Source organism: Trachurus trachurus (assembly GCF_905171665.1).
Source record: "Trachurus trachurus genome assembly, chromosome: 11".
NCBI lineage: Eukaryota > Metazoa > Chordata > Actinopteri > Carangiformes > Carangidae > Trachurus > Trachurus trachurus.
The window spans coordinates 17,667,650-17,691,293 of NC_139904.1; the positions used below are offsets into that span (position 1 = coordinate 17,667,650).

General features: G+C 41.2%; 3 protein-coding genes across 4 annotated transcripts; all 3 read left to right on the top strand.

The window, feature by feature from the left end:
- Nucleotides 1–17: 17 nt before the first annotated feature.
- Nucleotides 18–7,647, top strand: stk3 (serine/threonine kinase 3). Of its 2 annotated transcripts, none has more exons than XM_083982202.1 (11): nt 18–191; nt 1,364–1,444; nt 1,555–1,683; nt 1,955–2,069; nt 2,171–2,335; nt 2,497–2,664; nt 2,761–2,898; nt 3,114–3,239; nt 3,332–3,533; nt 4,327–4,520; nt 4,664–7,647. In XM_083982202.1, the coding sequence occupies exons 1-11, from the start codon at nt 169–171 to the stop codon at nt 4,823–4,825; spliced, it is 1,503 nt and encodes a 500-aa protein (XP_083838328.1). In that variant the 5' UTR covers nt 18–168; the 3' UTR covers nt 4,826–7,647. The 2 variants fall into 2 exon arrangements, with proteins under 2 accessions (XP_083838328.1, XP_083838329.1); XM_083982203.1 differs by having other exon boundaries at nt 4,667–7,647.
- A 755-nt stretch (nt 7,648–8,402) lies between these two features.
- On the top strand, nt 8,403–12,943 carry LOC310993694 (2-iminobutanoate/2-iminopropanoate deaminase-like). The gene is made up of 6 exons (XM_083982126.1): nt 8,403–8,560; nt 9,112–9,217; nt 9,947–10,001; nt 10,089–10,157; nt 12,019–12,074; nt 12,342–12,943. Exons 1-6 carry the CDS (start codon nt 8,496–8,498, stop codon nt 12,396–12,398), a joined length of 408 nt encoding a protein of 135 aa, XP_083838252.1. The 5' UTR covers nt 8,403–8,495; the 3' UTR covers nt 12,399–12,943.
- A 7,558-nt stretch (nt 12,944–20,501) lies between these two features.
- Nucleotides 20,502–23,083, top strand: rpl30 (ribosomal protein L30). Its single transcript, XM_083981599.1, has 5 exons — nt 20,502–20,592; nt 20,707–20,756; nt 21,251–21,396; nt 22,136–22,266; nt 22,983–23,083. Exons 2-5 carry the CDS (start codon nt 20,736–20,738, stop codon nt 23,033–23,035), a joined length of 351 nt encoding a protein of 116 aa, XP_083837725.1. The 5' UTR covers nt 20,502–20,592; nt 20,707–20,735; the 3' UTR covers nt 23,036–23,083.
- Nucleotides 23,084–23,644: the final 561 nt, after the last annotated feature.

The window sequence follows — 23,644 nt, forward strand, 5'->3', positions numbered from 1 at the left end:
CGCCAGCCGGACCATCACCATCATCTGACGGACACTCAGCTGCTGGCCCTCCACTAGTTTTTGACAACAACGACTCTCTCGACAATGTTCACATCGTGACTATTGGCCCCAAAACTGACCTAAATTACTATTAGACCGTTGCTTTTTTGTTCTTTGAAGATATACACCATGGAGCCGTCCGCGCCCAAAAGGTTTGTGTATTTTATTGGTTTTAAAACGTTGTTTGAGGCTATTAAGTAGCAACCAAAAGGCTAACGCTGGCGGTAGCTGTCGCTTACCGAGCTAGCTGATGCTAATTTAGTTAGCCGTGCCATTTTCTGTCAAACTTTCTGTTCACTTAAGACGGATAAACCGGTTTAAAGACCACTTTTGATCACAATCACCGATGTCTTTCAGACCAGTCTCGTTGTCCGGAGCTGGTAAGTTAGCGGGTGCCGCATATAGCCATGTGACATGTGTTACTATGTTTAACATGTAATACAAATTAGTGAGTTTGGTGGGGTTGAGACAGTGTAATACCTTTCTACAGGATAATTGGACATCCTTGGTAACCGTTTAGTCAATCGCCCTCAGTGCCCTGTGTTCACTGGAAGTCTAAAAACCACTGGACCTGATTTCTCTAAAGAGGAAATAAGAGCTGGGCGTTATTGTATCAGTAACATGATATATGTTAAATGTCATTTTCCATGCTCTGAAAAGCCTTATATCCGTTAGGTCTTACATGTATTATTAGAGCCACAAGTGTAGATGATCACAAGCAGGAGTTTATCTCATTGTTTGACAGATGACTCCTTTTAAAAACATAGACCATCTCAATTTCCATCAAAGACTCCAGTGTGACTACTTGATGCTTGTCTTGTTGGACCACCAGTTAAAAACAGAGATTTAACTGAATATTTAATCTCCAAAATGAAGAAATTAATTGAACAATTTATCAATAGAAAATTCATTAAATTCAATTCTAATTGGTATCATTTCAAGTACCGTAATTAAAGTAAAAGTCACAAAATATTTGCTGGTTCCATAATCTTCAATGTTAAAATTCTTTTCATTGTATTTTATGTAATTGTAACCAAAATATCCTCTTGTTTTGAACTTTTCGACAAAAGTAGACATTTGAAAGTCATCTTCCTGCACAATGTAAACTTGACCCATTGATTAATATGTCACTGATTATTTCATACACAGAATATAAAATTCCTGAAAATACCATATTGTGTCCTGGCAAATTGTCCCCACTGTTTATTTTTCCATGTGTGCAGTTTGATTTCATAATGCTTCTATTGTACATTGTTTTAGTTTGGTTTCTAATTCTTGATTTGATGAGTTACGCATTTACAAATGATTTGTTCTGTGTTTATAGCAAGCTGAAAAAGCTGAGTGAGGACAGTCTAACCAAACAACCAGAGGAGGTGTTTGATGTTCTGGAGAAGCTCGGTGAAGGGTAAGAGCAGTGCTTTCTAAGATTGTTGTGTAAAAACATTAATGGTTAATATTTGTAGCTTTAAAATGAAGTCTGTACATATTGACACTTAGAGTTTGTGTCTGTTTTAGTTCCTATGGCAGCGTGTTCAAAGCCATCCATAAGGAGTCGGGCCAGGTGGTGGCCATAAAGCAGGTTCCTGTGGAGTCTGATTTACAGGAGATCATCAAGGAGATTTCCATCATGCAACAGTGTGACAGGTGGGAAAACACACTTCTACTTAGACAAGACTAACTCTACTAAAAAGTCTGTAATTCTCATCAAGGTATCATATGAGCTGCCTTGGTTCACCATGCTTGAAATCGAGGTTTTTGGGTTGTTTTTTTTTGCAGTGGCACCATGACCTTCTGCTGCTTGTGCGATATGTCGTCTTAATGTAGCTGCAAGACTTTTCTCACTTCTGCTCTTTTTGTTTGAAGTGAAACTTTGTCCAGTCGTCTGACAACCACTGTTTTTTGTGTTTCCTCCTAGCCCCTATGTAGTGAAGTACTATGGCAGCTACTTCAAGAACACCGACCTGTGGATTGTCATGGAGTACTGCGGTGCCGGGTCTGTCTCTGATATCATCAGGCTACGCAATAAAACGGTGGGTACTCTCAGAGAGCCACAACTTCCTGCGTGACCAAGTATATCCTTAGTTTTTATTTCTTCATCATCTCCGTCTTTTCTTTTTCCTTGCCACCCCAGCTGACAGAGGATGAAATCGCCACCATCCTGAAGTCCACGTTGAAGGGTCTTGAATACCTCCACTTCATGAGAAAGATCCATCGGGACATCAAGGCAGGAAACATCCTCCTCAACACTGAGGGACATGCCAAACTGGCAGATTTCGGAGTGGCTGGACAACTAACGGTAACTTCACAATAAACTTTGCGCTCTTGTGACAACAAAGTGAACGCTCTCTTCAATCCTCCACTTTGAATATTCAATCTTTTGCTAATCTTACAAATCCATATGAAGGGATTTAAAATCTGTTGCTTAATGAAGAGACCAACATATGCTTCTCTCTGAAGGACACCATGGCTAAGAGAAACACTGTGATCGGTACTCCATTCTGGATGGCCCCAGAGGTGATCCAGGAGATTGGCTACAACTGTGTGGCTGACATTTGGTCCTTAGGCATCACGTCTATAGAGATGGCAGAAGGCAAACCTCCCTACGCTGACATCCACCCCATGAGAGTGAGTGCAAACATGGTTTATTCAAGAAATAACCTAACCCTTTTTGAGCTGGTTTGCTCTAAACAAAGTCTCTGACTCTCTTTTGTGTTCCTCCAGGCTATCTTCATGATCCCCACCAACCCTCCCCCAACGTTCAGAAAGCCAGAGCTTTGGTCAGACGAATTCACCGACTTTGTCAAGAAGTGTCTGGTCAAGAATCCAGAGCAGAGAGCTACCGCCACCCAGTTGCTACAGGTTTGAGAAATGAGGGACATACACGCAGACATAAACATTTAAGATCAACATACTGTACTGTATGTGTGTATGTGTACACACTGAAAGACTTGGTGCTGTAGAAAAACATTAATGAAACACAATATGTTAAATATCAATAGATATTAACACAATAGTAAAAGAGAGTTCACACAACAATCTTTTTCTTTTTTTCTGCTTTTCTGCTGAACATCCAGCATTCATTCATCAGCCAGGCCAAACCAGTCACAATCCTGAGAGACCTGATCACTGAAGCCATGGAGATGAAAGCCAAAAGGCAGCAGGAGCAGCAGAGAGAGCTGGAGGAGGAGGACGACAACTCTGTACGTATGCTGAGATGTTGTTCCACTCAAAGGCAACTTACCAGGCAACTCTGTGTTGAACCTACATGTCTTAATTGTCTCATGGTATCCAGGAGGAGGAGACTGAGGTGGATTCGCACACGATGGTGAAGTCGGGCTCAGAGGGCGCAGGGACCATGCGGGCCACCAGCACCATGAGTGACGGAGCACAGACCATGATTGAACACAGCAGCACCATGTTGGAGTCGGACCTGGGCACTATGGTCATCAACAGTGACGACGAAGACGAGGAGGAAGACCAGGGATCCATGAGGAGTGAGTACATTTGTGTTGTTAAGCAAAGTATGGGGGAATGAGGGGATCATAGCTGCAAAGAGGCGCGAATGCTTAAGAAAATAGATACTAAAAAAGTTTTTATTGAACTCACACTAAGAATCCAGAATATTTATAGAGACAGCATAAAACAGGCGCAGACCCCCAAGCAGTCACCATGTGCCAAAAATAAATAAATCATGTGACAGAAAGGAACTTGTTAGAAAGGAGCACAATCGCACAAAAGACTTACAGTAAAGACTAATATTGCCAATGCTTGCGTCATGTGAGATTGATAGTAGGGGAAGATTTCTGTGTTTGAAATTTTAGTTATTTTGAATTATCAAGTTTTTTTTAATATGATGACACTGAGGAATAAAATATAGTGCACTGACAGTATAACACCATATCTATTGAAGTCCTTGTGTAGCGACAATTGGCTTAAGGCAGAGATATTTGTCTGGTTGCCAAGTAAAATGAGTCTGACATTTTCAGCGCTTATATTGACCCAGATGATGACGTGAGTGGTGCGTGCAAGTTGGAACTTGTTATTACCATAAGTGCGACATGACATGAACACAACATAGTCCATAAGTCATCACAGATGTAAGGTCCCTGTTATTTAGTGGGTGGTAATACTGTCCAGTAGACAAGTAGTGTCAAAATCTCAACAATTATGAAACTCCAAAAGTCAAATTGTCTACAAAATATTACTATTTTATATAATTAAAATAAATTATTTGCGTATTTTTTAATTGTTCAATATCTAAGTTGGAACGTGATGCTATTTCCACAGGGCACGCCACCCCCCAGCAGCCCATACGTCCGTCCTTCATGGACTATTTTGACAAGCAGGACTCCAACAAGGCAGCGCAGCAGCAGGAGAACTACAACCACAACCAGCCACAGGAGCAGCCGGGCTACCACATCCAGTCCAAGAACGTCTTCCCAGACAACTGGAAGGTGCCTCAGGACGGAGACTTTGACTTTGTGAGTAACATCGTGTTTACGGTGGAAATGATGATACACCAGCGCTTCAGTGGCTAAAAATATAAAAACAGAAGACACTGAATATGACTAATTTCTTTCCTGTCGTTGTTTTGTCTGTGTTTGTCTGTGTTTGTGCCGATAAGCAGTTGAAGAACCTAGACTTTGAGGAGCTACAGATGCGCCTGAGTGCCTTGGATCCCATGATGGAGCGCGAAATTGAGGAGCTCAGACAGCGCTACACCGCCAAGAGGCAGCCCATCCTGGATGCAATGGATGCGAAGAAGAGAAGACAACAGAACTTCTAAGCGATTCCTCCCCGTCGCCTTCATGCCCCGGTCTGAGTTTCTAAGCCGCCATTACCACAAAACCTACATCCTGTTGCCTCAGAGGAACTAGAATGACCCTGTTGTCTCTGTTGGAAGCCGACTGCTGTTCTGACCGACCGATAGAGATGCATCTCTTCCTGGCTGACGGCCATTTTGGCTCCTGGAATCCACAACTACAAGCCTCGTTTCTCCTCATTTTAAATCTTCAATTTGTTTTTACCGTTCCTCTAAAGCTCATTCTCCACTAATGTTTAAGGCTGTGGCCAAAGAGAGAACCGATCCTTGGTGATTACACATCTGAAAGTGGCAAAATTAACTTCCCCCTCTACAAAACGAAATTCCCCTCACTCAGAAAACCCTCTGGGAATCACCATAGGAAAGGACAACTACCATGACAACCAGGTCAGCATTTCACTTAGCTTCTGGCAGCAGCAGCGGTCAATGACAAGTGGTGTTTCCCCCCCTCAGACCTTTTTAGTTTCACTGTAAATATAATATAGAGCCTAATTTTGAAATACCTGCAACTAAAAGCTGTGGAGGTTCGTCCATGACCAAAGACAATCAAGGTGACGTAGGTTAAGTTGAGAATGCCTTAAACGTTTTTGAAACCTGGTTTTCAAAGATAAGCAATGTAATAAAACAACCAAGTCATCGGAGGGTTAAATCCCTCCTCACTTGGAGATGAGTTGGACTGCGGGAAGCTGCAAATGTTTGTCAGAGTGGACAGATTTGGATGGTGAAGAATGGATCCTGCACGTTTTTAATTGTTTGTGGACCAGAAAATTCTACGCTCATTTCACTAGTCTTTACTATCATTTATTTAATTTAGTCGTTTCCAGTTATGGTGTTCTGGGCTTTATTCTTCCAGTGTGCTGTCTGTATTCACAGATACCATACATCTTAGTGCCTCACAACACACACCTATCCCTCTCTGAGCACACACTCCTGAGCCACTTTTTCTTTTTTTTTTAGTGCAAGAGTTGTCACAGTAATTCATTCCCAAATGGAAAACAATCAACTATTTCCATATAAGCATTCCTAACTATCATTTTGATTTCTCTGTGGACTTTAAAAAAAACAATGTATGACTTTACTGACACATTAAAATCGTACGATGAGCCGTTACAATTCAGGGCTCAGTGAGGAAAGCAGCCGGGTCTGAGTTGCCATATGGACTGTTATAATGGCTGTTTTACACTTCAGGACATAGAAAGACTTTAGTGACTGATATTGTTCACTTAAGTAAACGGAGCCGATGCATCAGCTGTCTGAGTTTCAGATGTTGGATTATTATTATTTTTCTCATTGCATTAAGAGCTGTCTCTCTTTCGCAAATTTCCCCCGCAGCTTTTATATGTACTTACTCATCGTGCTGTGGTTTCCTGACATTTAGATTGTGATGGTATTAATGAAGGAATGAGGATGTGCTTTTTGTGCTCCCATGTGTTGGAGAAAGATAATTTTTTAAGCATTAAAATCTGTATTTTAGTATTTACACAAAACTATTGAGCAAAGTGATCGACATCATGATAGCGGAAGTCAAAGGTTTAGTTAGGCCTCATTTCTACGTAAAAACAAGTCAATAAGGGAAAATGTAGTACAGAAATGCTAATTATATCTTTGCAATGGTTTTCAAAGTGTATTATTTAACTGTAACAGATCCGGTTCAGCGCATAGATCGGTTCAGGAGATCTTCAAGAAAAACGTATCAGATTTTTATCACCTGTCAAATATTGATATCAAGTCCATTTCGGTCTGTAGTTCACACTTCTGAATGTTGAATTGAAAACCTTTACTAACAAGCCACTCGCATACTATGTGTCGTCCTCATGAAGGAAACAAACTGCTGTTGACGTTTGATCTTTTTGTCTCGTACTAACAACGACCCTTTGAATGAATCCGGTCTGTCCTTATACTGAATCCATGTGCAGTGTGTCTGCAGGTTGCTGTTACATATGATTGTTAAGATGCAGTGTAAACCGTGTGGTTCGGCCCACACTTGACTGCACATAATGAATGGGATAATCTTAATCACAGAGCTGTTACACTATCTTACTGTGTGTCTCACCGGATGGACAGTGTGGCCAAAATGAGCTGACGTTTTAAAACATGAACCCAAATTTCAATCAGCACCATGTCAGTGTCCGAATTATTATTATAATGTTTGTTTGTGTTTAGTTTTCTACATGACGATGAACCTGCTCTTTCACAGAAATCATTAACCTTCTTGCCATGAATTGTTTTCACAGCCTAGCTCTGCAGTGCATTTAGCAATTTACACACAAACATTCACACTTCTATTTATTAAATGTTTAAACTTCTGTCTTTTTGTGACACTGGTTTAAATATAGAGGCTGGCCTGGCTGTTAATATTTTTTGCCCCTTGTCAGATATTTTTGGTTGGATTTCAGCGTGTGTTGGACTATGCATGTTTATAATTCTGTTTGCTCTGTAGTGGAAAGCTTTTATATTAACTACTGCACAGGTAAAAGTATTGTAAATATGGAGGATGGATTGGATGTTAAGCTTTTAATATAAACGGTTTGCTCTGTACAATTAAAAAAAAAAAAAAAAAATCAGTTTGACATTGTTCGGAATCGGCCATATTATGTACAGTTATCTGAAATCACATTTTGATATATAGCTCTATGATTTTGTCTTCATTTATTTCTGCTATATCATAACTTGAGGGTGTTGGGTGGAATGTGAGCATTTATGTTTGAACCACTTAATTTATTATCTTTGTTTGTAATACTTTATAAAGTTTTGAAAATGTGCAAGAAATAATAAAAGTTACTTATAGTTAACCTATACTGGAGTGGGATGACTTTTGATTTTATTCTATTCTATTTGTAGCTTTTTACTTAACAATTAGACATACCTTTTCAGTCCCTTATATTTGCAAGTAAAAATAAGAAATCAATTACATAAATTAAAAAAGTTACATACATACATAAACTAATGTATTTTTCTTCAGGTAAACATTTCAGACTGATATGAATGTCAATTTTTCCTGTTAAACTTCAGTGGTGTGTGTTTTTCCTTATCTCAGACTCCTCTCATGTGGGGACTTGAACCTCTGAACCTGGATCCAGTTGTACCGTAACTCTTCTAAAGGAGTTTCAAGTTACAGGGGCATCTCTCCAGGAATGTCACGTGCTCTCCTTGCCAGACATTACGGTAGATTTATGGGCAGCCAGCAACTGTTCCTTTTATTCCCCCCTCCAAGTCGTTGCACAACCACAACCACAACCACTCCGTGCCACAAACAAACGACAACGAGAATCAGGACAAACATGGCTGCACTCCACAGACAGATCATCAACACTCCTACGGCTCCGGCTGCCATCGGCCCATACAGGTAAGATGATCACAGACACACACACAGAAACATACAGTAGGCTACATATGCACCATGATCTATTTATAGCGACACGTGGTTGGCAGAAGTTTGTGCATGTAATGAATGAGTGAGAATCACAGTCCAGTGTCTGTGTGATAAGAGGCGGGTCTTAGTGTTCAATGAACTCACCTGTTTGACTTGACCCCATAAAAAAAAGTGCCAAAGTTTAAACTGTGAGCAGAGGGAGCAGTGCAGAGCAGAAGTATCTCTAACACACTGAGACAGACAGATAGACAGCAGAGGGACATGGCAACTCTTCATCGACAGATCCCCTACACACCTAAAGCCCCCATCAGACAGGGGATATACAGGTAAGCATTTCAACATGCTGGGAAATAATGCAACTTCTCGGTCTTATTACGTCTCTCAGACCTTATAAATCTAATCAAAGCGCCATATTGGTTTGTAATAACTCGACTAACTTGTTTCTGTGACAGGAAATAATGTAGTTGTCTTATTTATTCCAATGTCTGGTCCTTTGATTCAATCTGTGCTTGTTCAATCTTGTTCAGATTGAGGGGGTGTTCATGGTCTGACCAATCAGCGTCAGTGGGCGGAGCTAGTTCAAGTTGAGTGGACTCTGCTCACAACATGTTTTTTTTTACACATTCAGTCAGTCTACAGTAGCCTCCTGCAGTAACACTGCACTGTGCACATGTCAGGAGATAAGACACTGTAGATGATCATGAATAAAGCAGGTTACAAGGCTGAAGCAAGACAACTCCTGATAAACACTGCACAGAGCTGTGATTTGGATTATTCATTTTAAAAGATGTTTCACCCCCCCCCCCCGAGCAGTTAGTTTATCATCCGAATCTGTCACATTAATTAATTTAAGTGTATTCTCTCTCTGTGTCCTCAGTCAGGCGGTGGTGGTGGACAGGACCATGTATATCTCCGGTCAGCTGGGGTTGGACGTGGCCTCTGGTCAGCTGGTGGACGGAGGAGTCCAGGCCCAGGCCAAACAGGTGAAGCTCTGATAGGCTGATGATGATGATGATGATGATGATGATGATGATCACTGGCCATGGTTGAGCACCAGAGGATGTTTTACTGTCCAATCCCGTCATCTGTAGACTGAGAGGTGTAAACCAGAGCGTCTATGCCTCACCTTGACCTTCAGTCCATCTTGTGACACTTGCTCCATATTAGTGACTCTGTTTCCACAAGTCATTTACACCTGAGATTATCAAGGAGAACAACCCTGAGCCTCGTGCTTCTTACCAAACAAGAGGCAAGATTTTTTTTTTAATGAGAAATTTCCATACCGAGATGATGGAAGTACAAGCATTAATGTCTCAGTGACTTAGCTCAGAAAAAGCTGCATTTTTGTTGTTTTATTTATTTATTTATTTCTATTAGTACATTTAAATATTCTTTACAATCACAGTGATATGGTTCTTGTTGGGGGAACAGTATTTCATTTTTAATGTACATTGGTGCATAAGAAATGACAAATTAAAAAACCAACCAACTTGTAAATCTTGTAAAATATTTTAATTTAGCTTTTCAATTTAAATTCCAAGTGTCAGAAACCTTATAAAACCTCAACAGTGTCACTCAGCCAACACAGATTAATTATAATATAATTATTACCGTATGTTTCACAGGTTTAAGATGGCATCTTATGGTCTGAGCAGCATCAATAAAAACCATTTACAGAAACACAACGTAACAGGTTTCCTCCCTTCCCACAGGCTCTCATCAATATGGGTGAGATCCTTAAAGCTGCCGGCTGCAACTACACCAACGGTGAGATGTGTCCTCTGTCACGCTGCTCAGTGTCTCAGCTGCTCGTGTGTGTCAGTGAACTAAAGACAATGAACTCCTTTGTTTCAGTGGTGAAGACGACTGTGCTGCTCGCAGACATTAACGACTTCAACAGTGTCAACGAGGTCTACAAGACATGTAAGTGTGAGAAATGTGCAGACTAATTAATGTGTTTGTTGTAAATGTATGAGCTGTTCCTATGCTTTAATCTATTAAAGTTATAAAAGTGGCCACATGGGGGCAGGTTTTAACCAGGTCAGAGATGCTGCTGCCTTCACAAACCACTTTGTGGTGTTGGTACATGTAATCATTACTATCATTATAATGTCTGCAGCTCCAACATGTTAAATTAGTAGTTGACATTTCTCATGTCACTTGACTTACAATTTAAGATTTGAGCATATACAACTATAAATACTCTTTGTTTTTACTGGTGATGGTTATGTTTACTCTTCGGCCCGAACAGTTTTTAAAAGCTTTAATATGTTTGTAAAATTTACTTCTAAATGAAGCCTCAAAAAACAAAGTTCAAGAAAAGTCATAAAGTCATGTCATTTGATTTTTCTTCTTCCTTGGTTTGGCTTCAAATGATGATATCTTTGTTTTAATTAAGGGAATTTACGAATATGTTTTGTTGATCCTTTTGTTTACTCATTTGCTATGTGTATGTATCATATAACATCTCACACTACATTTGATCCCTGGTTTAACATTTACAGTTTCCATTTCAGGATGGATTGATTAAATTACAGGCGGTCTGCTCTAATTATAAGACACATGATTAGTGTTTCCAACTTCCATCCCAAAATGAAATGAACCTCAGTTCACAGTTTACTAATGTAGATTAGATTAGATTAGATTGCTTTATTTGTACCCGCAGGTAAACAGTGTTGAGGTCTGTGCACACCGCGGCCAGCCTCCATACCTGTGTGGTCACGAGGAGATACAGTGGCTCCTGTTTCATCTCTCAGAAAGTGACTGTGGGCCAGTTTAGCATCTGGATGACAGACAGCTTCACTCTGCTCTTCCTCTGCTGCATGAAAGCAAAGCGGCCTCCTGACACAGGCCGCTCAGTCTGGGCATTTCCTCCTGGATCACAACACACAGGTGTAATGGAAGCTGTGGTGCCCAGTGAGCTGTAAATGGACACCTGCTGTTCAGTCACACAGGCTGAAACCCAACCTCTCCCAGCAAGCTTTGCTGCTGCACACCATTGATTGCAGGCCTGAGGCCCCCCTCCCACCTCCAGACTCTACTCAACCCTAAACCACAGGCTGGGAACTTTCCCTGACCTTGACAGGGGGAAGGAGAGGACGGGTGTGAATTTTAACTTTCCAGGCTGAGAGTGAAGACTGTCACTGCAGAGTACGTAGTGTATTCAACAACATCTGGGTTGTCATGTTAAAAAGAATCTATCTAATCCATGTTCTGACTTAACTTAAGGAACCCTTAGGGACAAATATGTTATACACCAGCCAAATGGATGTTCTAAAGGGATAGTTCAACATTTTTGGCAAATTTGCCTATTGCCATAATAGAATAGGTTTATTACCTTTAATTGTCAGTGCATGTTGTCTTGAGATCCGCGGGGCAGAGACGCGAGCTGCTCAAGTAATGGTAGATACAGTAGTCCTCTGTCCCTCATCAAACTCATAAAATACACAATCCAACAACTCCAAAACTCTCTTGTGGAGAAGTTGTGAACTGCACATTCGCCACGCTATGGAATAATGATCTGTAATTATGTAACATTACGAGACATTTTGCATTTGCCTCGAAAACAACTCCGTCTCTTAATGTTACATTATTATTTCATAGCATGGTGAATGTGCAGGAATGTGCAACACACATAATGTCTTCTTGTTTTTCATAAATAAATAATTTGTTATCAATATACACCATCTTGTAAAAAGGTATTATGATAGTTGGAGTCATTGGCCTGGTGGCTTTTTGTTTTGTTTTTGTTCAACTGTAATCATCCCATTTGTTTCCTCTCCAGTCTTCAGCAGTAACTTTCCTGCCAGAGCTGCCTACCAAGTCGCTGCCCTGCCCAGAGTGAGTCCAGACAAAACCCTCACACCATCTTAGACCTGCACTGCCCTGTGGGACACGGTTCACAAGTTCACATACATTAATACACATGGGGTAGCGGGGAGAGCACATAGCTAGGTGCATACCCAGTCATTCATGTCAGGTTTACCATCATCCACTTTGACTTTTAAATGTTCAGCTGCATAAGTGGAGATAAAGTTGTGTATGTTCCTTTTTCACACACTTTCCCTTGTCCTCAGAGTGTCTCTGTCTGTCTCTGTGTCACTTCAGGGTGGACTGGTGGAAATCGAGGCGGTGGCTGTCGTCGGTCCTCTCTCTGACTCCTGACTAGCCGGCCGCATCACAAACAAGTTGTAGTTTCATCACCACCACCACCATGTGGCTGTATAGCTGTGCTGTATAGCCTGACTGTGTCTCCAGACAACACATGAAAGACCAAATAAGGATCTTGTTCAATATCCTTTTCCATATTGTCAGGTTTTAACTTGAAATCTTTTGTATTCACTGTGGCTGGTTGACTGCACTGCTGAACTATCTTCAGTTTTATATTATACCACTGGAAAAACTTTTAAATTAACAAAGCTTTTTCACTGAGCAGCTTTTAAGTTTGTGACTATAGGTGGTTTCATACCCAGCTGAATATGATCGTTGTACCATTTCCCCATTCCCACAGTGTCAATTCACCCCTTCTTGGTGCTGTGTCTGGTTTTATAACACCACTTTGATCCAGAAAAGAAAACTAACACCCTTTTCAGAAAAGAAGCTCTTACTAATAAATAAATAAATGCTGTAAAACCCCTAAAATGTCTCATCAAACACTGCTGGTGTATCCGTACTTTCTTTGCAATATTAAAGAAACTACAGTTATTAGATGTGGTTTTTAAGGTGGCCCTTTTTTTTTTTTAATTTTTGGACATAGCTGATAGCTTATTACAGATTTCAGGTTTTCCTTCCAGAGAGAAATCATGACACATCAGAAACAAAACACACACACACTCACATTTACTCCCATTTACTATCTCATTTGTACTTACTAGGAACTCATATTGATTTTTGGTAAACCTGCAGTGCACCAGCTCTTCATTCTCATTACAAACATGGTTGTACAATCAAAGCCAGCTACCCAAACAGAATATAATTTCATAAATCAAATATATTTTGGCTTTGGTTTCCTCAGAATTATAATTTTGTAGAAAACTAGAGAATGAGCCCTCAGTGTAAAGTTGGATTAAAGACATCTGCTGTTATACATTTCTATATACTTAATAAATAGAAGTTTTGATTAGTGATTTAAGATATTCTGAAAATAAAATCTGAAAATAATCACACGTGCTAAGCGCTGTAGAAGCAGAAAATGCAGCCATACACCATCATGAGGGGAAGAAGGCACAGTGATGACCGAGGAACCCTGGAAGAGGTTATCACAGGATCTGCATCTTGGCAACAAGGTGATGTCTGTGTGTCTCATACACACACACACACACACACACACACACACAAACACAAACACACACAAACACACAGACGTGGACATACTTTCGCTCATGCATACAAACAAGGTCAGACACTTCCAGTTAATCTGTGCAGTCATTCACATCGCCCTTCACTCAGGAGCTGGAAACAAAGAAGGGGGGAACCGTGTTAGGACTCAGGTAGAGACACGTGGAAGTGACACAGTGGAAACTGCAGCTGAGCTCACCTGGTGTCTCCTCTGGTTTGGGCTCTGAATCAGTCGCTGTGGCCTCTCCTTTTTCTGTTTTGGATAAAAGACAAAAATTATTTGTACATGGAAAAAACAAAAATTGGACACCGTGGTCTCAAAAATATTCATCTTTCTGCTGTCACTCTCTCCCAGTTTCCTGTCATCTCTGGACCGCCCATGATCAATAAGATAGACCCCCCGCCCCCCAAAAATAAAAATATTGAATCCCAAATTGCAAAACATATTTACTCACTTACCAGTTTTATCTTGACATTGAGTTAGTGTTGATTTTATTTGTTTCCCCAAGTTTAGAGATCCACCTACACAGTCTCTGTCTCCTCCCCAATCTAATATAAGTGAATAGAATTTAATTTGTGCTGCTAAAAACAATATTAAATGTAGAGGAAACATATAGTTGATACTAATGCTACTAATTTTCCAGCCACATTTTGCGGATTCAGCCTGAGCCTACACTGAAAATCCTGAGTGCTGAATCTCCTTCCAGCAGAAACGTTAATTATTTAGCCTGTAACACGTGTTAGGTGTGAAACCCCTAACATGAAAATGCTGAGCAAGATAAAACTCATATCTCACAGTCATTTGTATGTTTAATATTGGCAGATAGTTTCTCCAAAGACCAATCCCAGCCCTGACCACTGACAGGTCCAGGAGTGTTTGAGCTGCCGCGTCCGGTCTGTTAATGTGACACTCGATCCTTTCTCTTCATTGGCTGTGAAATGGAGGCAGGAAGGTTCAGCGGGCCTGACATCGTTCATCGCCAGTGGGCAGCCCTGTGTGTGTGTGTGTGTGTTGGCATGCTCTAGTTTCTCTGTGGACTCCAGTTGCAGCTTAATGAGACCACAGTGACAACACAGCATTCGCAACACACACACATACTCCACAGGCCATCCAAACAAGGCTGTGGTCAAGCTTGAGTCGAGGGTGAGTGAGATTAGACACCTGAAGGTGGTCGAGATCAAGTGAGGACAAAGGTCAAGGTGTCCTGACTGTTAAGTGACTGTACTACTGCAAGTTTCCACCTCACAGGTCTCCATCCCCTCAGAACAATATCTGTGTTGGCGTCAAAACTATCTGAAGTCTTAAGATTCAAGATTCAAGATTCTTTATTTGTCACATGCAAAGTTAAAGTGTACACTTACAACAAGCAGTGAAATGAAGTCCTGACTACACCCCCCAGACTGTGCTGTCCCTCATATAAAAACATTTTAAAAGAAATTGTAAATATAAATAAAAATATAAATAAAGAGGATTTTAAACAACATTCAATCAACCAAACCTCATTGAAAAGCTCAAAAAATGAAAACAATATTAAATGTCATTCACAGACTAATGTGGACGGCTCGGATCTGTTTGATTTGTCTGGACAGGTCCTTTAATACTAACTAAATAATTAGATGCATAACTAATATAAACACAATCCTGTGGCCACCCCGGTGTGTTCATTAAAGGCCACAGTCGTGTCTGCGTGTTGTTGGATACCGCCTGGTTACCACCGTTGCTGTGGGACTGGGGAGGGTCTAGGGAAAGACGGAAGGGACATTTTGTACCTGGATGCCGGGGGAAGCCTGCGTTCATTGGGTCACTACTATGCAGGAGGTGGAGCAGCGTTCAGGTTACTGCTGCTGGTGAGCGGAAACAATGGCACATTTAGTCCCTAATAAGTCGCCGCTCCCTCAATGGGACCCAAACATTGTTTTGTGCCATATGTGTGAGCAGCTTATAATTCTCTGGTTTCACACATGAAGATTAAAATATCACTAGACAAATATCTAAACCTTCAGAGGTTTGACTCGCACTCTTCAAAAGAGGCTCAAACCAAAATGCACACGCAGGTATTCAGCTCCGTCCTTATCGACTTTATAGCTCTGTTAGGTGTTCAGTCAGTCTGATACACATCAGTGCTTAGAGATAGGCCGTGTTACAAGACAAATGTGTCATTTGCATTGAAAATTGTACAAATGCATAGGTGCATGGAGCCGTGCAGAGTCTCAGCTGACTGCTTGAATTGACTTGACTTTGCAAAGACAGGATGGGGTTGTTCAGGTGAGGATGATGAGGAAACTTCAGTGAAACTTCTGTTTTACCAATTACCAACCAGATTATCCCCGATAATCCACTGCCTTTAGAGAAGTTTGTGATGATCAGAAAGCATTTGTGGAACAGAAAGGTGTCAGGTTTGGGCTTCGCCTCGTTGTATTAAAGGAGATGACACTGCTTTTTCTACCCTCACCCACCTTGCTCTGGAGCTGGAGCTTCAGCACCGTCTGCTGGTGCTGGTGCTGCTGCGTCTGCTGGTGCTGCGTCTGCTGGTGGTGCTGCTGCTGCTGCCTCTCCCTCTGCAGGTGGGGTGGCTTCTGCAGGCTGAGGCACCTCCCCTGCTGGTGGAGCTGCAGCTGTGCTGTCTGCAGATGCAGATGTGGCAGCAGCTTCTTCTGCAGGTTTAGCATCCCCGTCCGCGGGTGTTTGGTCCGGAAGAGTTTCGCTATCCTCGGCCGCTTTGCCCGTTTCATTGGCCGCCCCTGTCAGGATACACAGCGTTCAGCATCGTTACAGCACAGTTTGTAGATAAAACAACATAGAAAGTATAAAACTAATTTTGATTTTCTGTAGCTCTCTTAAGTCTAAGAAAATTATAGAGTTTAGAACATAATCAGGCCTATTTATTGGCAAATTGCACACATGCGCACTTGTTGCAGTTGCTTTCCATATGATCAAGATTAACAGAAATAAATGTATATTAAGTATAATATTATTGAGATGAGAAACACTTTTACAACTTTGATATCACCCACAGAAGAAGAGTTAATTTGTTAAACTGCACTGCAGTAACACGTTCTCATGTGAGTTACTGACCTTTAGCAAAGTTTGTTTTCAGCTCTAGTGAACACACTCCTTTAATAACACTGTCCTGTCTGCTCAGGGGAAAAAGTTTCCTCACATGAAGTTAACATCATGGCAACACTTGACACACACACACACACACACACACACACACACACACACACACACACACACACACACACACACACACACACACACACGCTGACCAGTCAGTCAGGTGGGAAAACAAGAACTAAACTTTCATCATTTAAATGTAAGACTATATTGTTACTGTCTTAGTTCCCTTTGTTTTAGTTTACTGTACGTTTGTGTTGCTGGTTTGATAGCTAGAGTTCACTCCACCAAAAACCAGTGGGACCAGTTTACATTACTAATATTATTACAGGTCCTCTTCTTACAGTGAAAACATTTTCAGGACACTGTTCATTTTATGAGGCTCTGCAGACTACGCTTGCAGGATATTCGACTGTATGACTCAGATGTTTTCATCTTGTGATGAATTTTATTGTGCTTCAACTGATGAAGCACAATAAAATTGGGGATGATGTGAATATAAGAGTTGGAGGCCTCTGATGAGAATTAAACTCCAGTCTACTTGTAAACAGAGACAGACTTGATCTACTGTTTCATCCTGGAAACAACAGAATAAAGAGTAAAACAAATGCTGCTGCTGCTGCTGCTGCTTCATTGTCACAGGTCATTGTGTAGAAAGTGAAAGAACAACATGTACAGACCTCAATCAACACATTGCATGAGCCACAAATGGTTAATGGTTATAAGCATCATAACTCAGGTTGTCATGTAATACTTCCTTGTAGAACTTTTTCTTCAGAGGGATTTGCATTGCAAATATTTGAATGAACCATCAAAGTCTTGACCATCAACTTTCAATGTTTTGAGAGCTGCTTGGAGCACAGAGATTAAACAAAGTGCTCCTTGAAACAGAGGTGATGTCATTACAGACCTGGGACATCCTCAACTATTGAAAAAAAGTTAAAATTTGTGATTTTTGCATGACATTGTCAACATTTCTCCTCTAAAAGACGACATTTTAAAAGTCTTCCTGAGTAAACGCTGTTAATATATAGTTTCAACAATTATTACGATAAATAGGTGTCGTGATCATATGAGTCAGTCTGTCAGATGGAGGTTGCTGCTGGACACTCGTGGAGTGTGAACCTAACATGTCCTTAAATGATTAAACCTCAGGCTAACACATGCCGTAACACATGCCGTCCTTTTTAGGAATGTTAAGTAGCATCAGGGGAAGGAAATGAGCCACATGCAAAAATAAGGAAACATCCTGGCAGATTTCCATTTGACCTCTAAGACGATGTTCAGTGTCATTCAGCTGATAAAACTCTGCCACCAGCCAATAGCAGTAACTTGATGATACTGTATTAAAAGTTGTAGCAGAAACTCTCCTGTAGTCGCTTTTTTCGGGGTGGGATCAGAGGTCAGAGTCAGATTCATGAAGCTTAAACACATTCAATCAGCCTCAGCCTTTTGAGCCTGCTGACCTATGAGTGTGTACATGTGTGTTTCCATGGCAAACATAGGCCTGCATAAAGAGACCTGTGCTCAGAGGGGGTCCCATTCAGTGAATCTTTAACTTATTTTCACCTTCTTATTGTGTCATGTCATGTTTGTGCTGGCAGAGCTGCAAGCAGAGTCACATTTACTGCAGTCAGACACGAAGCATCTGTCCCCAAGCATATTTAAAAGTCTCCCTCAACACCGTCGAATGCAAACACAGCATCAGGTGTTGGTGTTTTTACCTTGAAAGGTGTGCTAGTTTGTGCCGCGGCCCGGGCCATCTCTGACCCACTACAACAAGAGGAGTGTCCAGAGTGGCTTCTCCATTTCCTATTGAAACCGTAGCCTGTCACCAAATCTGCTTTGATGCCACTGTCTCTCCCTCTTGGGGAGGATGGAGCCAGAAGCCACTGTTAAATAAAGACAATAAACTTTCCCATCCTGTCACTGTGGAGCTCTGGCTCAGTAAAAATAAAGAAACCAGATCCTGTAGCCAGAGAAATAACACCGGTGTTCATTTGCATGTGCGCTGTGTCATCCTTATCAGAACAGTGCTCCTTGTATTATAACTGAGCAGATGATGCAACTCTATATGGACACAGTGGTGAACCTCCATGATGACACCATTTCCAACATGTCACAAGGTTATCCATAGTATCCACTGAAATAAGATAACCTACTAGATAACTTTCCTTCATACATTGATGTCATTAAACATTTATATAGACCTAGCCTGGGTGATATCAGAATATTAAATTGATATTAACAGACATCTCTCTAGTAAAGTCAGACATAAAGATCTCATAATTTCACAACAATAAAATGTAAATATAAAAATAAAATGTGCATTATTTTACAGACAAATGATAGGAAATGTATCTGCATGTACAGCACATCAATATTTTTGTATGTGCTTTTTCCACATCCTCAAACAGATTATATTACACAGAGGTGTAAAGTTTTCTGCATCACCTGTAGTGCTGGCTCCGTTGCTCTCCTCGGGCTTAGCACTGGGTCGAGTCGTGTCTACCGCTGAAGTTTGGGAACTGGTGGAGCATCCCATCCTGCCCTGTGCACATAGAGGACTGGACGGTGAAGTTCAGAGTGAAGAGGTGAGGCTGAAGCCGCACTGATGACGTCGTGCATAGATATCACCGCAGTTGGTGGAGAGGACTCAAAACTTTGCAGAGAGAATCCCCTGGAGGAAGAAACAAAAAAAAGAAAGATAGGCCGGTCAAATTCCTCTGCTCTCGTGTCGTGCGTAATTGCGCACCGCGGTAGCTACCTCCTCCAGTGAGTGCGTGCAGCTCCTTGTCGCGAGTATGTTTCTAAAAACGGTTGGACACACAGGTGAAATGTGGGCTTTTGTTGTGTACTGTAACTTAGGCTGTTTCCAAGAGGCTGGCGCAGGGACAAAAATACATTATTCAGTCAGTGTGAGGCGGCCACCTCTTGGGGCGGGGAAAGCCAAGACAAAAAAAAAAAAAAAAAAAAAAAACTAGGCCCACTGCCAATGTGCCTTTGAGCAAGCAGCATTGTAATCCAGAGTTAATCTACCGGGGCAGTTTAATGTTCAGTGGAACTACCACACGATTAATAAACCACTGTAAAACTAGACATCCCCAAGAGTTCTGCATTTATAATTTCACTCAATGTGCAAAAATATCAGCAGAAAATGTAGCTACCCGAATGTGTTTAGTTAGATTAAAACACATGATCAATTATAAATTATCATTATAGATCATCCTACCCAACAGTGTGCTTCATTTAAAAAAAAAAAAAACTGCAGCCTTATCTGTACTTTTATTTGAATAAGGTTTTGAATACAGGACTTTAAATTGTAATGGAGTATTTTGGACTCTTCTGATGTTTGCCTGGAGTGAGTCTATATCTGTATAATATGTTATGTGTGAAATAAATAGCTGTAGCCTACTATGTGTTGATTGTTGATTAATTTCTTCAAAAAATAGGCTGGGATCTGTAGACCTTGTAAACCAAAAAAAACCCCTCCCCGCTCCCCCTGCTTTAGCCAGGGGTAATGTAGTAAATATAAATGATATACACAAAGAGTAGGGGGGAAATATAGCCTATATTGAAAATTTACATTGATCAAAGTATAGGAATTTGTTTTCAATGCCTTTTGGTTTTCCAGTCCATCAATAGTGGTGCTATAAGATATACTAGCTCGCCCAAAAAGTGTGTGAAACTTGGTTTTGAGTCGGTCCTTTATTTTTTATTTTTAAATGAATGTGAAATTTGCTTAAAAATAAAATAAGTTGTAGGACAAAAACAGGATCTTTAAACCATCTGTAGTTAGCAAAGCTGCGCAGTCGTCTTCTGCGCAGGTCTTCCGAAAAGATAGCAGCGCAATGCACGATGGTCCTTCCTTTCTCTCCGAGGCCATATTGGAGTCATCTCACAGTAAGAAGAGCTCCCAGTTTTCCAAATAAAACACACACTTTTCTTGACTTTTTCACACTGTATTCCTCCTCAAACCTTAACGAAACTCCTCTGCTCCCCTCCCGCCGCTCGCAGGTTGGCCCAGTCCGGACTAAATCGCAAACATGGTGGCCGCAAAGAAGACGGTGAGTGTCGCGGGTTTGGGCCGGGGCCGCACGCCGCTTCACGTGGACCTTAGCGTCCGTCAGGGCCTGTTAGCCTCCACCGCTGTTTCTCCCTCTTTATAAACTCGCTGTTAGCTCTATCAATACGTGAAGCGACGTGTTGGATCATCGCGGGTTGTAAATGTTAAAAGTCGCCTTTTTTGTGTGTGGTGTTTGTCTCTTTGTGACTGTTTATCCGTCGGTTTGACGACGGCTAAGTGGCTAATGCTAATGTGGAGGAGGAGTAACTTAGTGCAACTTTATTAGGAACCGTAGCCTCGACAGCTCTTATAGGTTTACAATAAAGACACATTTAACACGCTAGCCCCCCAGTTATCTATATTCTTGAATGTCATATACTTATCCGCAGTGTTAAATATCTCTGGAGCATAACGAAGAAGTGGCGATAGTTAGCTTAGCTGTGCAGCTCGTGTGCTGTCATTGACTGTAAAACCCATGTGTCTGTGTTGGTGCAGAAAAAGTCCATGGAGTCCATCAACTCCCGGCTCCAGCTGGTGATGAAGAGTGGAAAATACGTCCTGGGCTACAAACAGTCCCAGAAGATGATCCGTCAGGGAAAAGCCAAGCTGGTTATCCTGGCCAACAACTGCCCTGCTCTCAGGTATGTGGTGGTGATGATGATGATGAACTCCAGTCTGAATCATTAAACTGTTTCACAGAGTTGCTGTAAGAGTAAATCAGTGGTAGATATGAAGTAAAATTACATTTAAGACGCATGCTCCACCAGACAATACTGTAAACAGATCCATGTGGAAATCAAAGACATGGATTAATCGTCTTCAGAATAAATTAACGATATTGATTGACACTCACCCTGTTTTAATCTAACAGGAGTGGTAACTAGATATTTGCATGGATCAATTCATGGAAAGCTCGATACGAAGCTGATGTGACACAACTTGTCTCTTGCCTGCTCCATGTTTCCACGATGGGCAAAAGTAGTGGAGACAATTCAAGATGAAATGGTTTTTAATATCTTTGTGAATTAAGTTTGTATACATTATTGTTTTCATGCTGTTCAACATAAACAATACAATTATGAGTGAGGGTAAAGGATAAGAGCTTTTATTGACATGTCTGTGGGGGAATAAAATATGAAACTGTTAAAACTGATCATAATAACACTGATTTGATATCTCATTGGACATTTTAGTAAACTTAATTTAAAAATCTTTTAGTTTATTATAAATTAGTCTTGATTTATTGTGCCGTGCCGACACAAATTGTTAACGATGAGTTGCTTGTCTGCAGTATTTTGATACATTTGTAAAGTTGTACTTCCAGAATTACTGTTTGTATTTGTTGCTGCGACTAATCTTTTGCCTGTCTGCTCCTTCCAGGAAATCTGAGATTGAGTACTACGCCATGCTGGCCAAGACTGGTGTCCACCACTACAGTGGAAACAACATTGAGCTTGGCACAGCCTGTGGCAAATACTACAGGGTGTGCACGCTGGCGATCATTGACCCTGGTGAGTCCCCGCACCGGCATTGGACAGCATCCGCTTCCATATTAAATGGACTAATGGGATGTTTCCGACACAAGCTTGTGCCTGTAGCTGTCTGGTGGCGAAATTGATGAATGGACATTAGCCAGAAGCCGACTGATCAGTCGTCCTGTTTGACACAAACAGAACAGCAACATCAGTTCTGGCCCATCACTAATTCTTCATGCTACAGCTACATGCATATTTATAGGATTAGTTTGTTCCCTTTGTGCTGTATATTTGTGCATGCATTATTTGCTACCATACATGTCACCACTAGAGCAACTAAAAGTGGGGACGAAACATCATTTTAACTTTTAACACGAGCTCACTTCAGCTCAACAAATAAGATCCAAACTGACCACAGTTTATTGTAATAGTTCAGAGCTTTTCTTACACTGAAACCCAGTCAACCTTATACATTCGCATGTTTCCTGACACTTGGTTTCCTCTGCGAATTTTTGCGCCTGATGGACTCACCAAAGTGGTCCAGCTCAGGACAAGTGGTTCGCTAGATGAAAGCCGGTCGGAGCTCTCGGCTGAGCTGCCAGTGGTTTCTGGCCAGTTCGTGACCGCTCCGTTGGTGACACTGTCAACTTTGATTATGTTCGGATTTGCTGTTTTTTTTTGTTTGTGCTGCATATGTGACAAGTTTTTAATTTTTATCCACTGACGCTTTGTTCATCTTTTTTCCTCTTCAGGCGATTCTGACATCATCAGGAGCATGCCAGACCAGCAGCAGCAGCCTCAGTAGAGCTGTTCCCCCGCCCCGTTGTTATAAATAAAGTCGGAGTTAACAGTTCATGCTACTTGTCATTTCTTTTCTGATCAATATAAACTAACAAATGTGTTAGTCCTGCAAATGTCCACCAGGGGACAACCGTAAGCTGGTTGGATTTCTACCACGACGCGCTCTGCTCTGAGGGATTTCCTCCTCTCTGCAGGCTTCTTTACATTATGAGGCTGTCGGGAGGAAACACAATGATGGAAGTCAAATATAAGTAGTGGAGCTGTCTTCAGATCATTGTGTAACAGAGCACGATGACAGGATTATCAGTTTGTGTAAACCGTCATGATCCTCCCAACCGACCGCTTATCACATTGATGTCAAAGTTACGCAACTGCTGATATTTGAGAATGTTTTTTTTTTTTCTCACTTGCATAAACCTTGGGAATAACCGTCTGCTGTATTAGCTGCAGCCTGTTGACTGTAATCGAGTAAGGACGCTCTCCTTTTAGAGGTATTAAAGGCTTTACAGGGCGATGGCCGCCTCTGATGTCCTCCGACATGAAAACAGCTGAGTTTTAAAAATGTCTCCTGGAATCAACCCTTGATAAATATTTAGTGTCCGTATAAACTTCT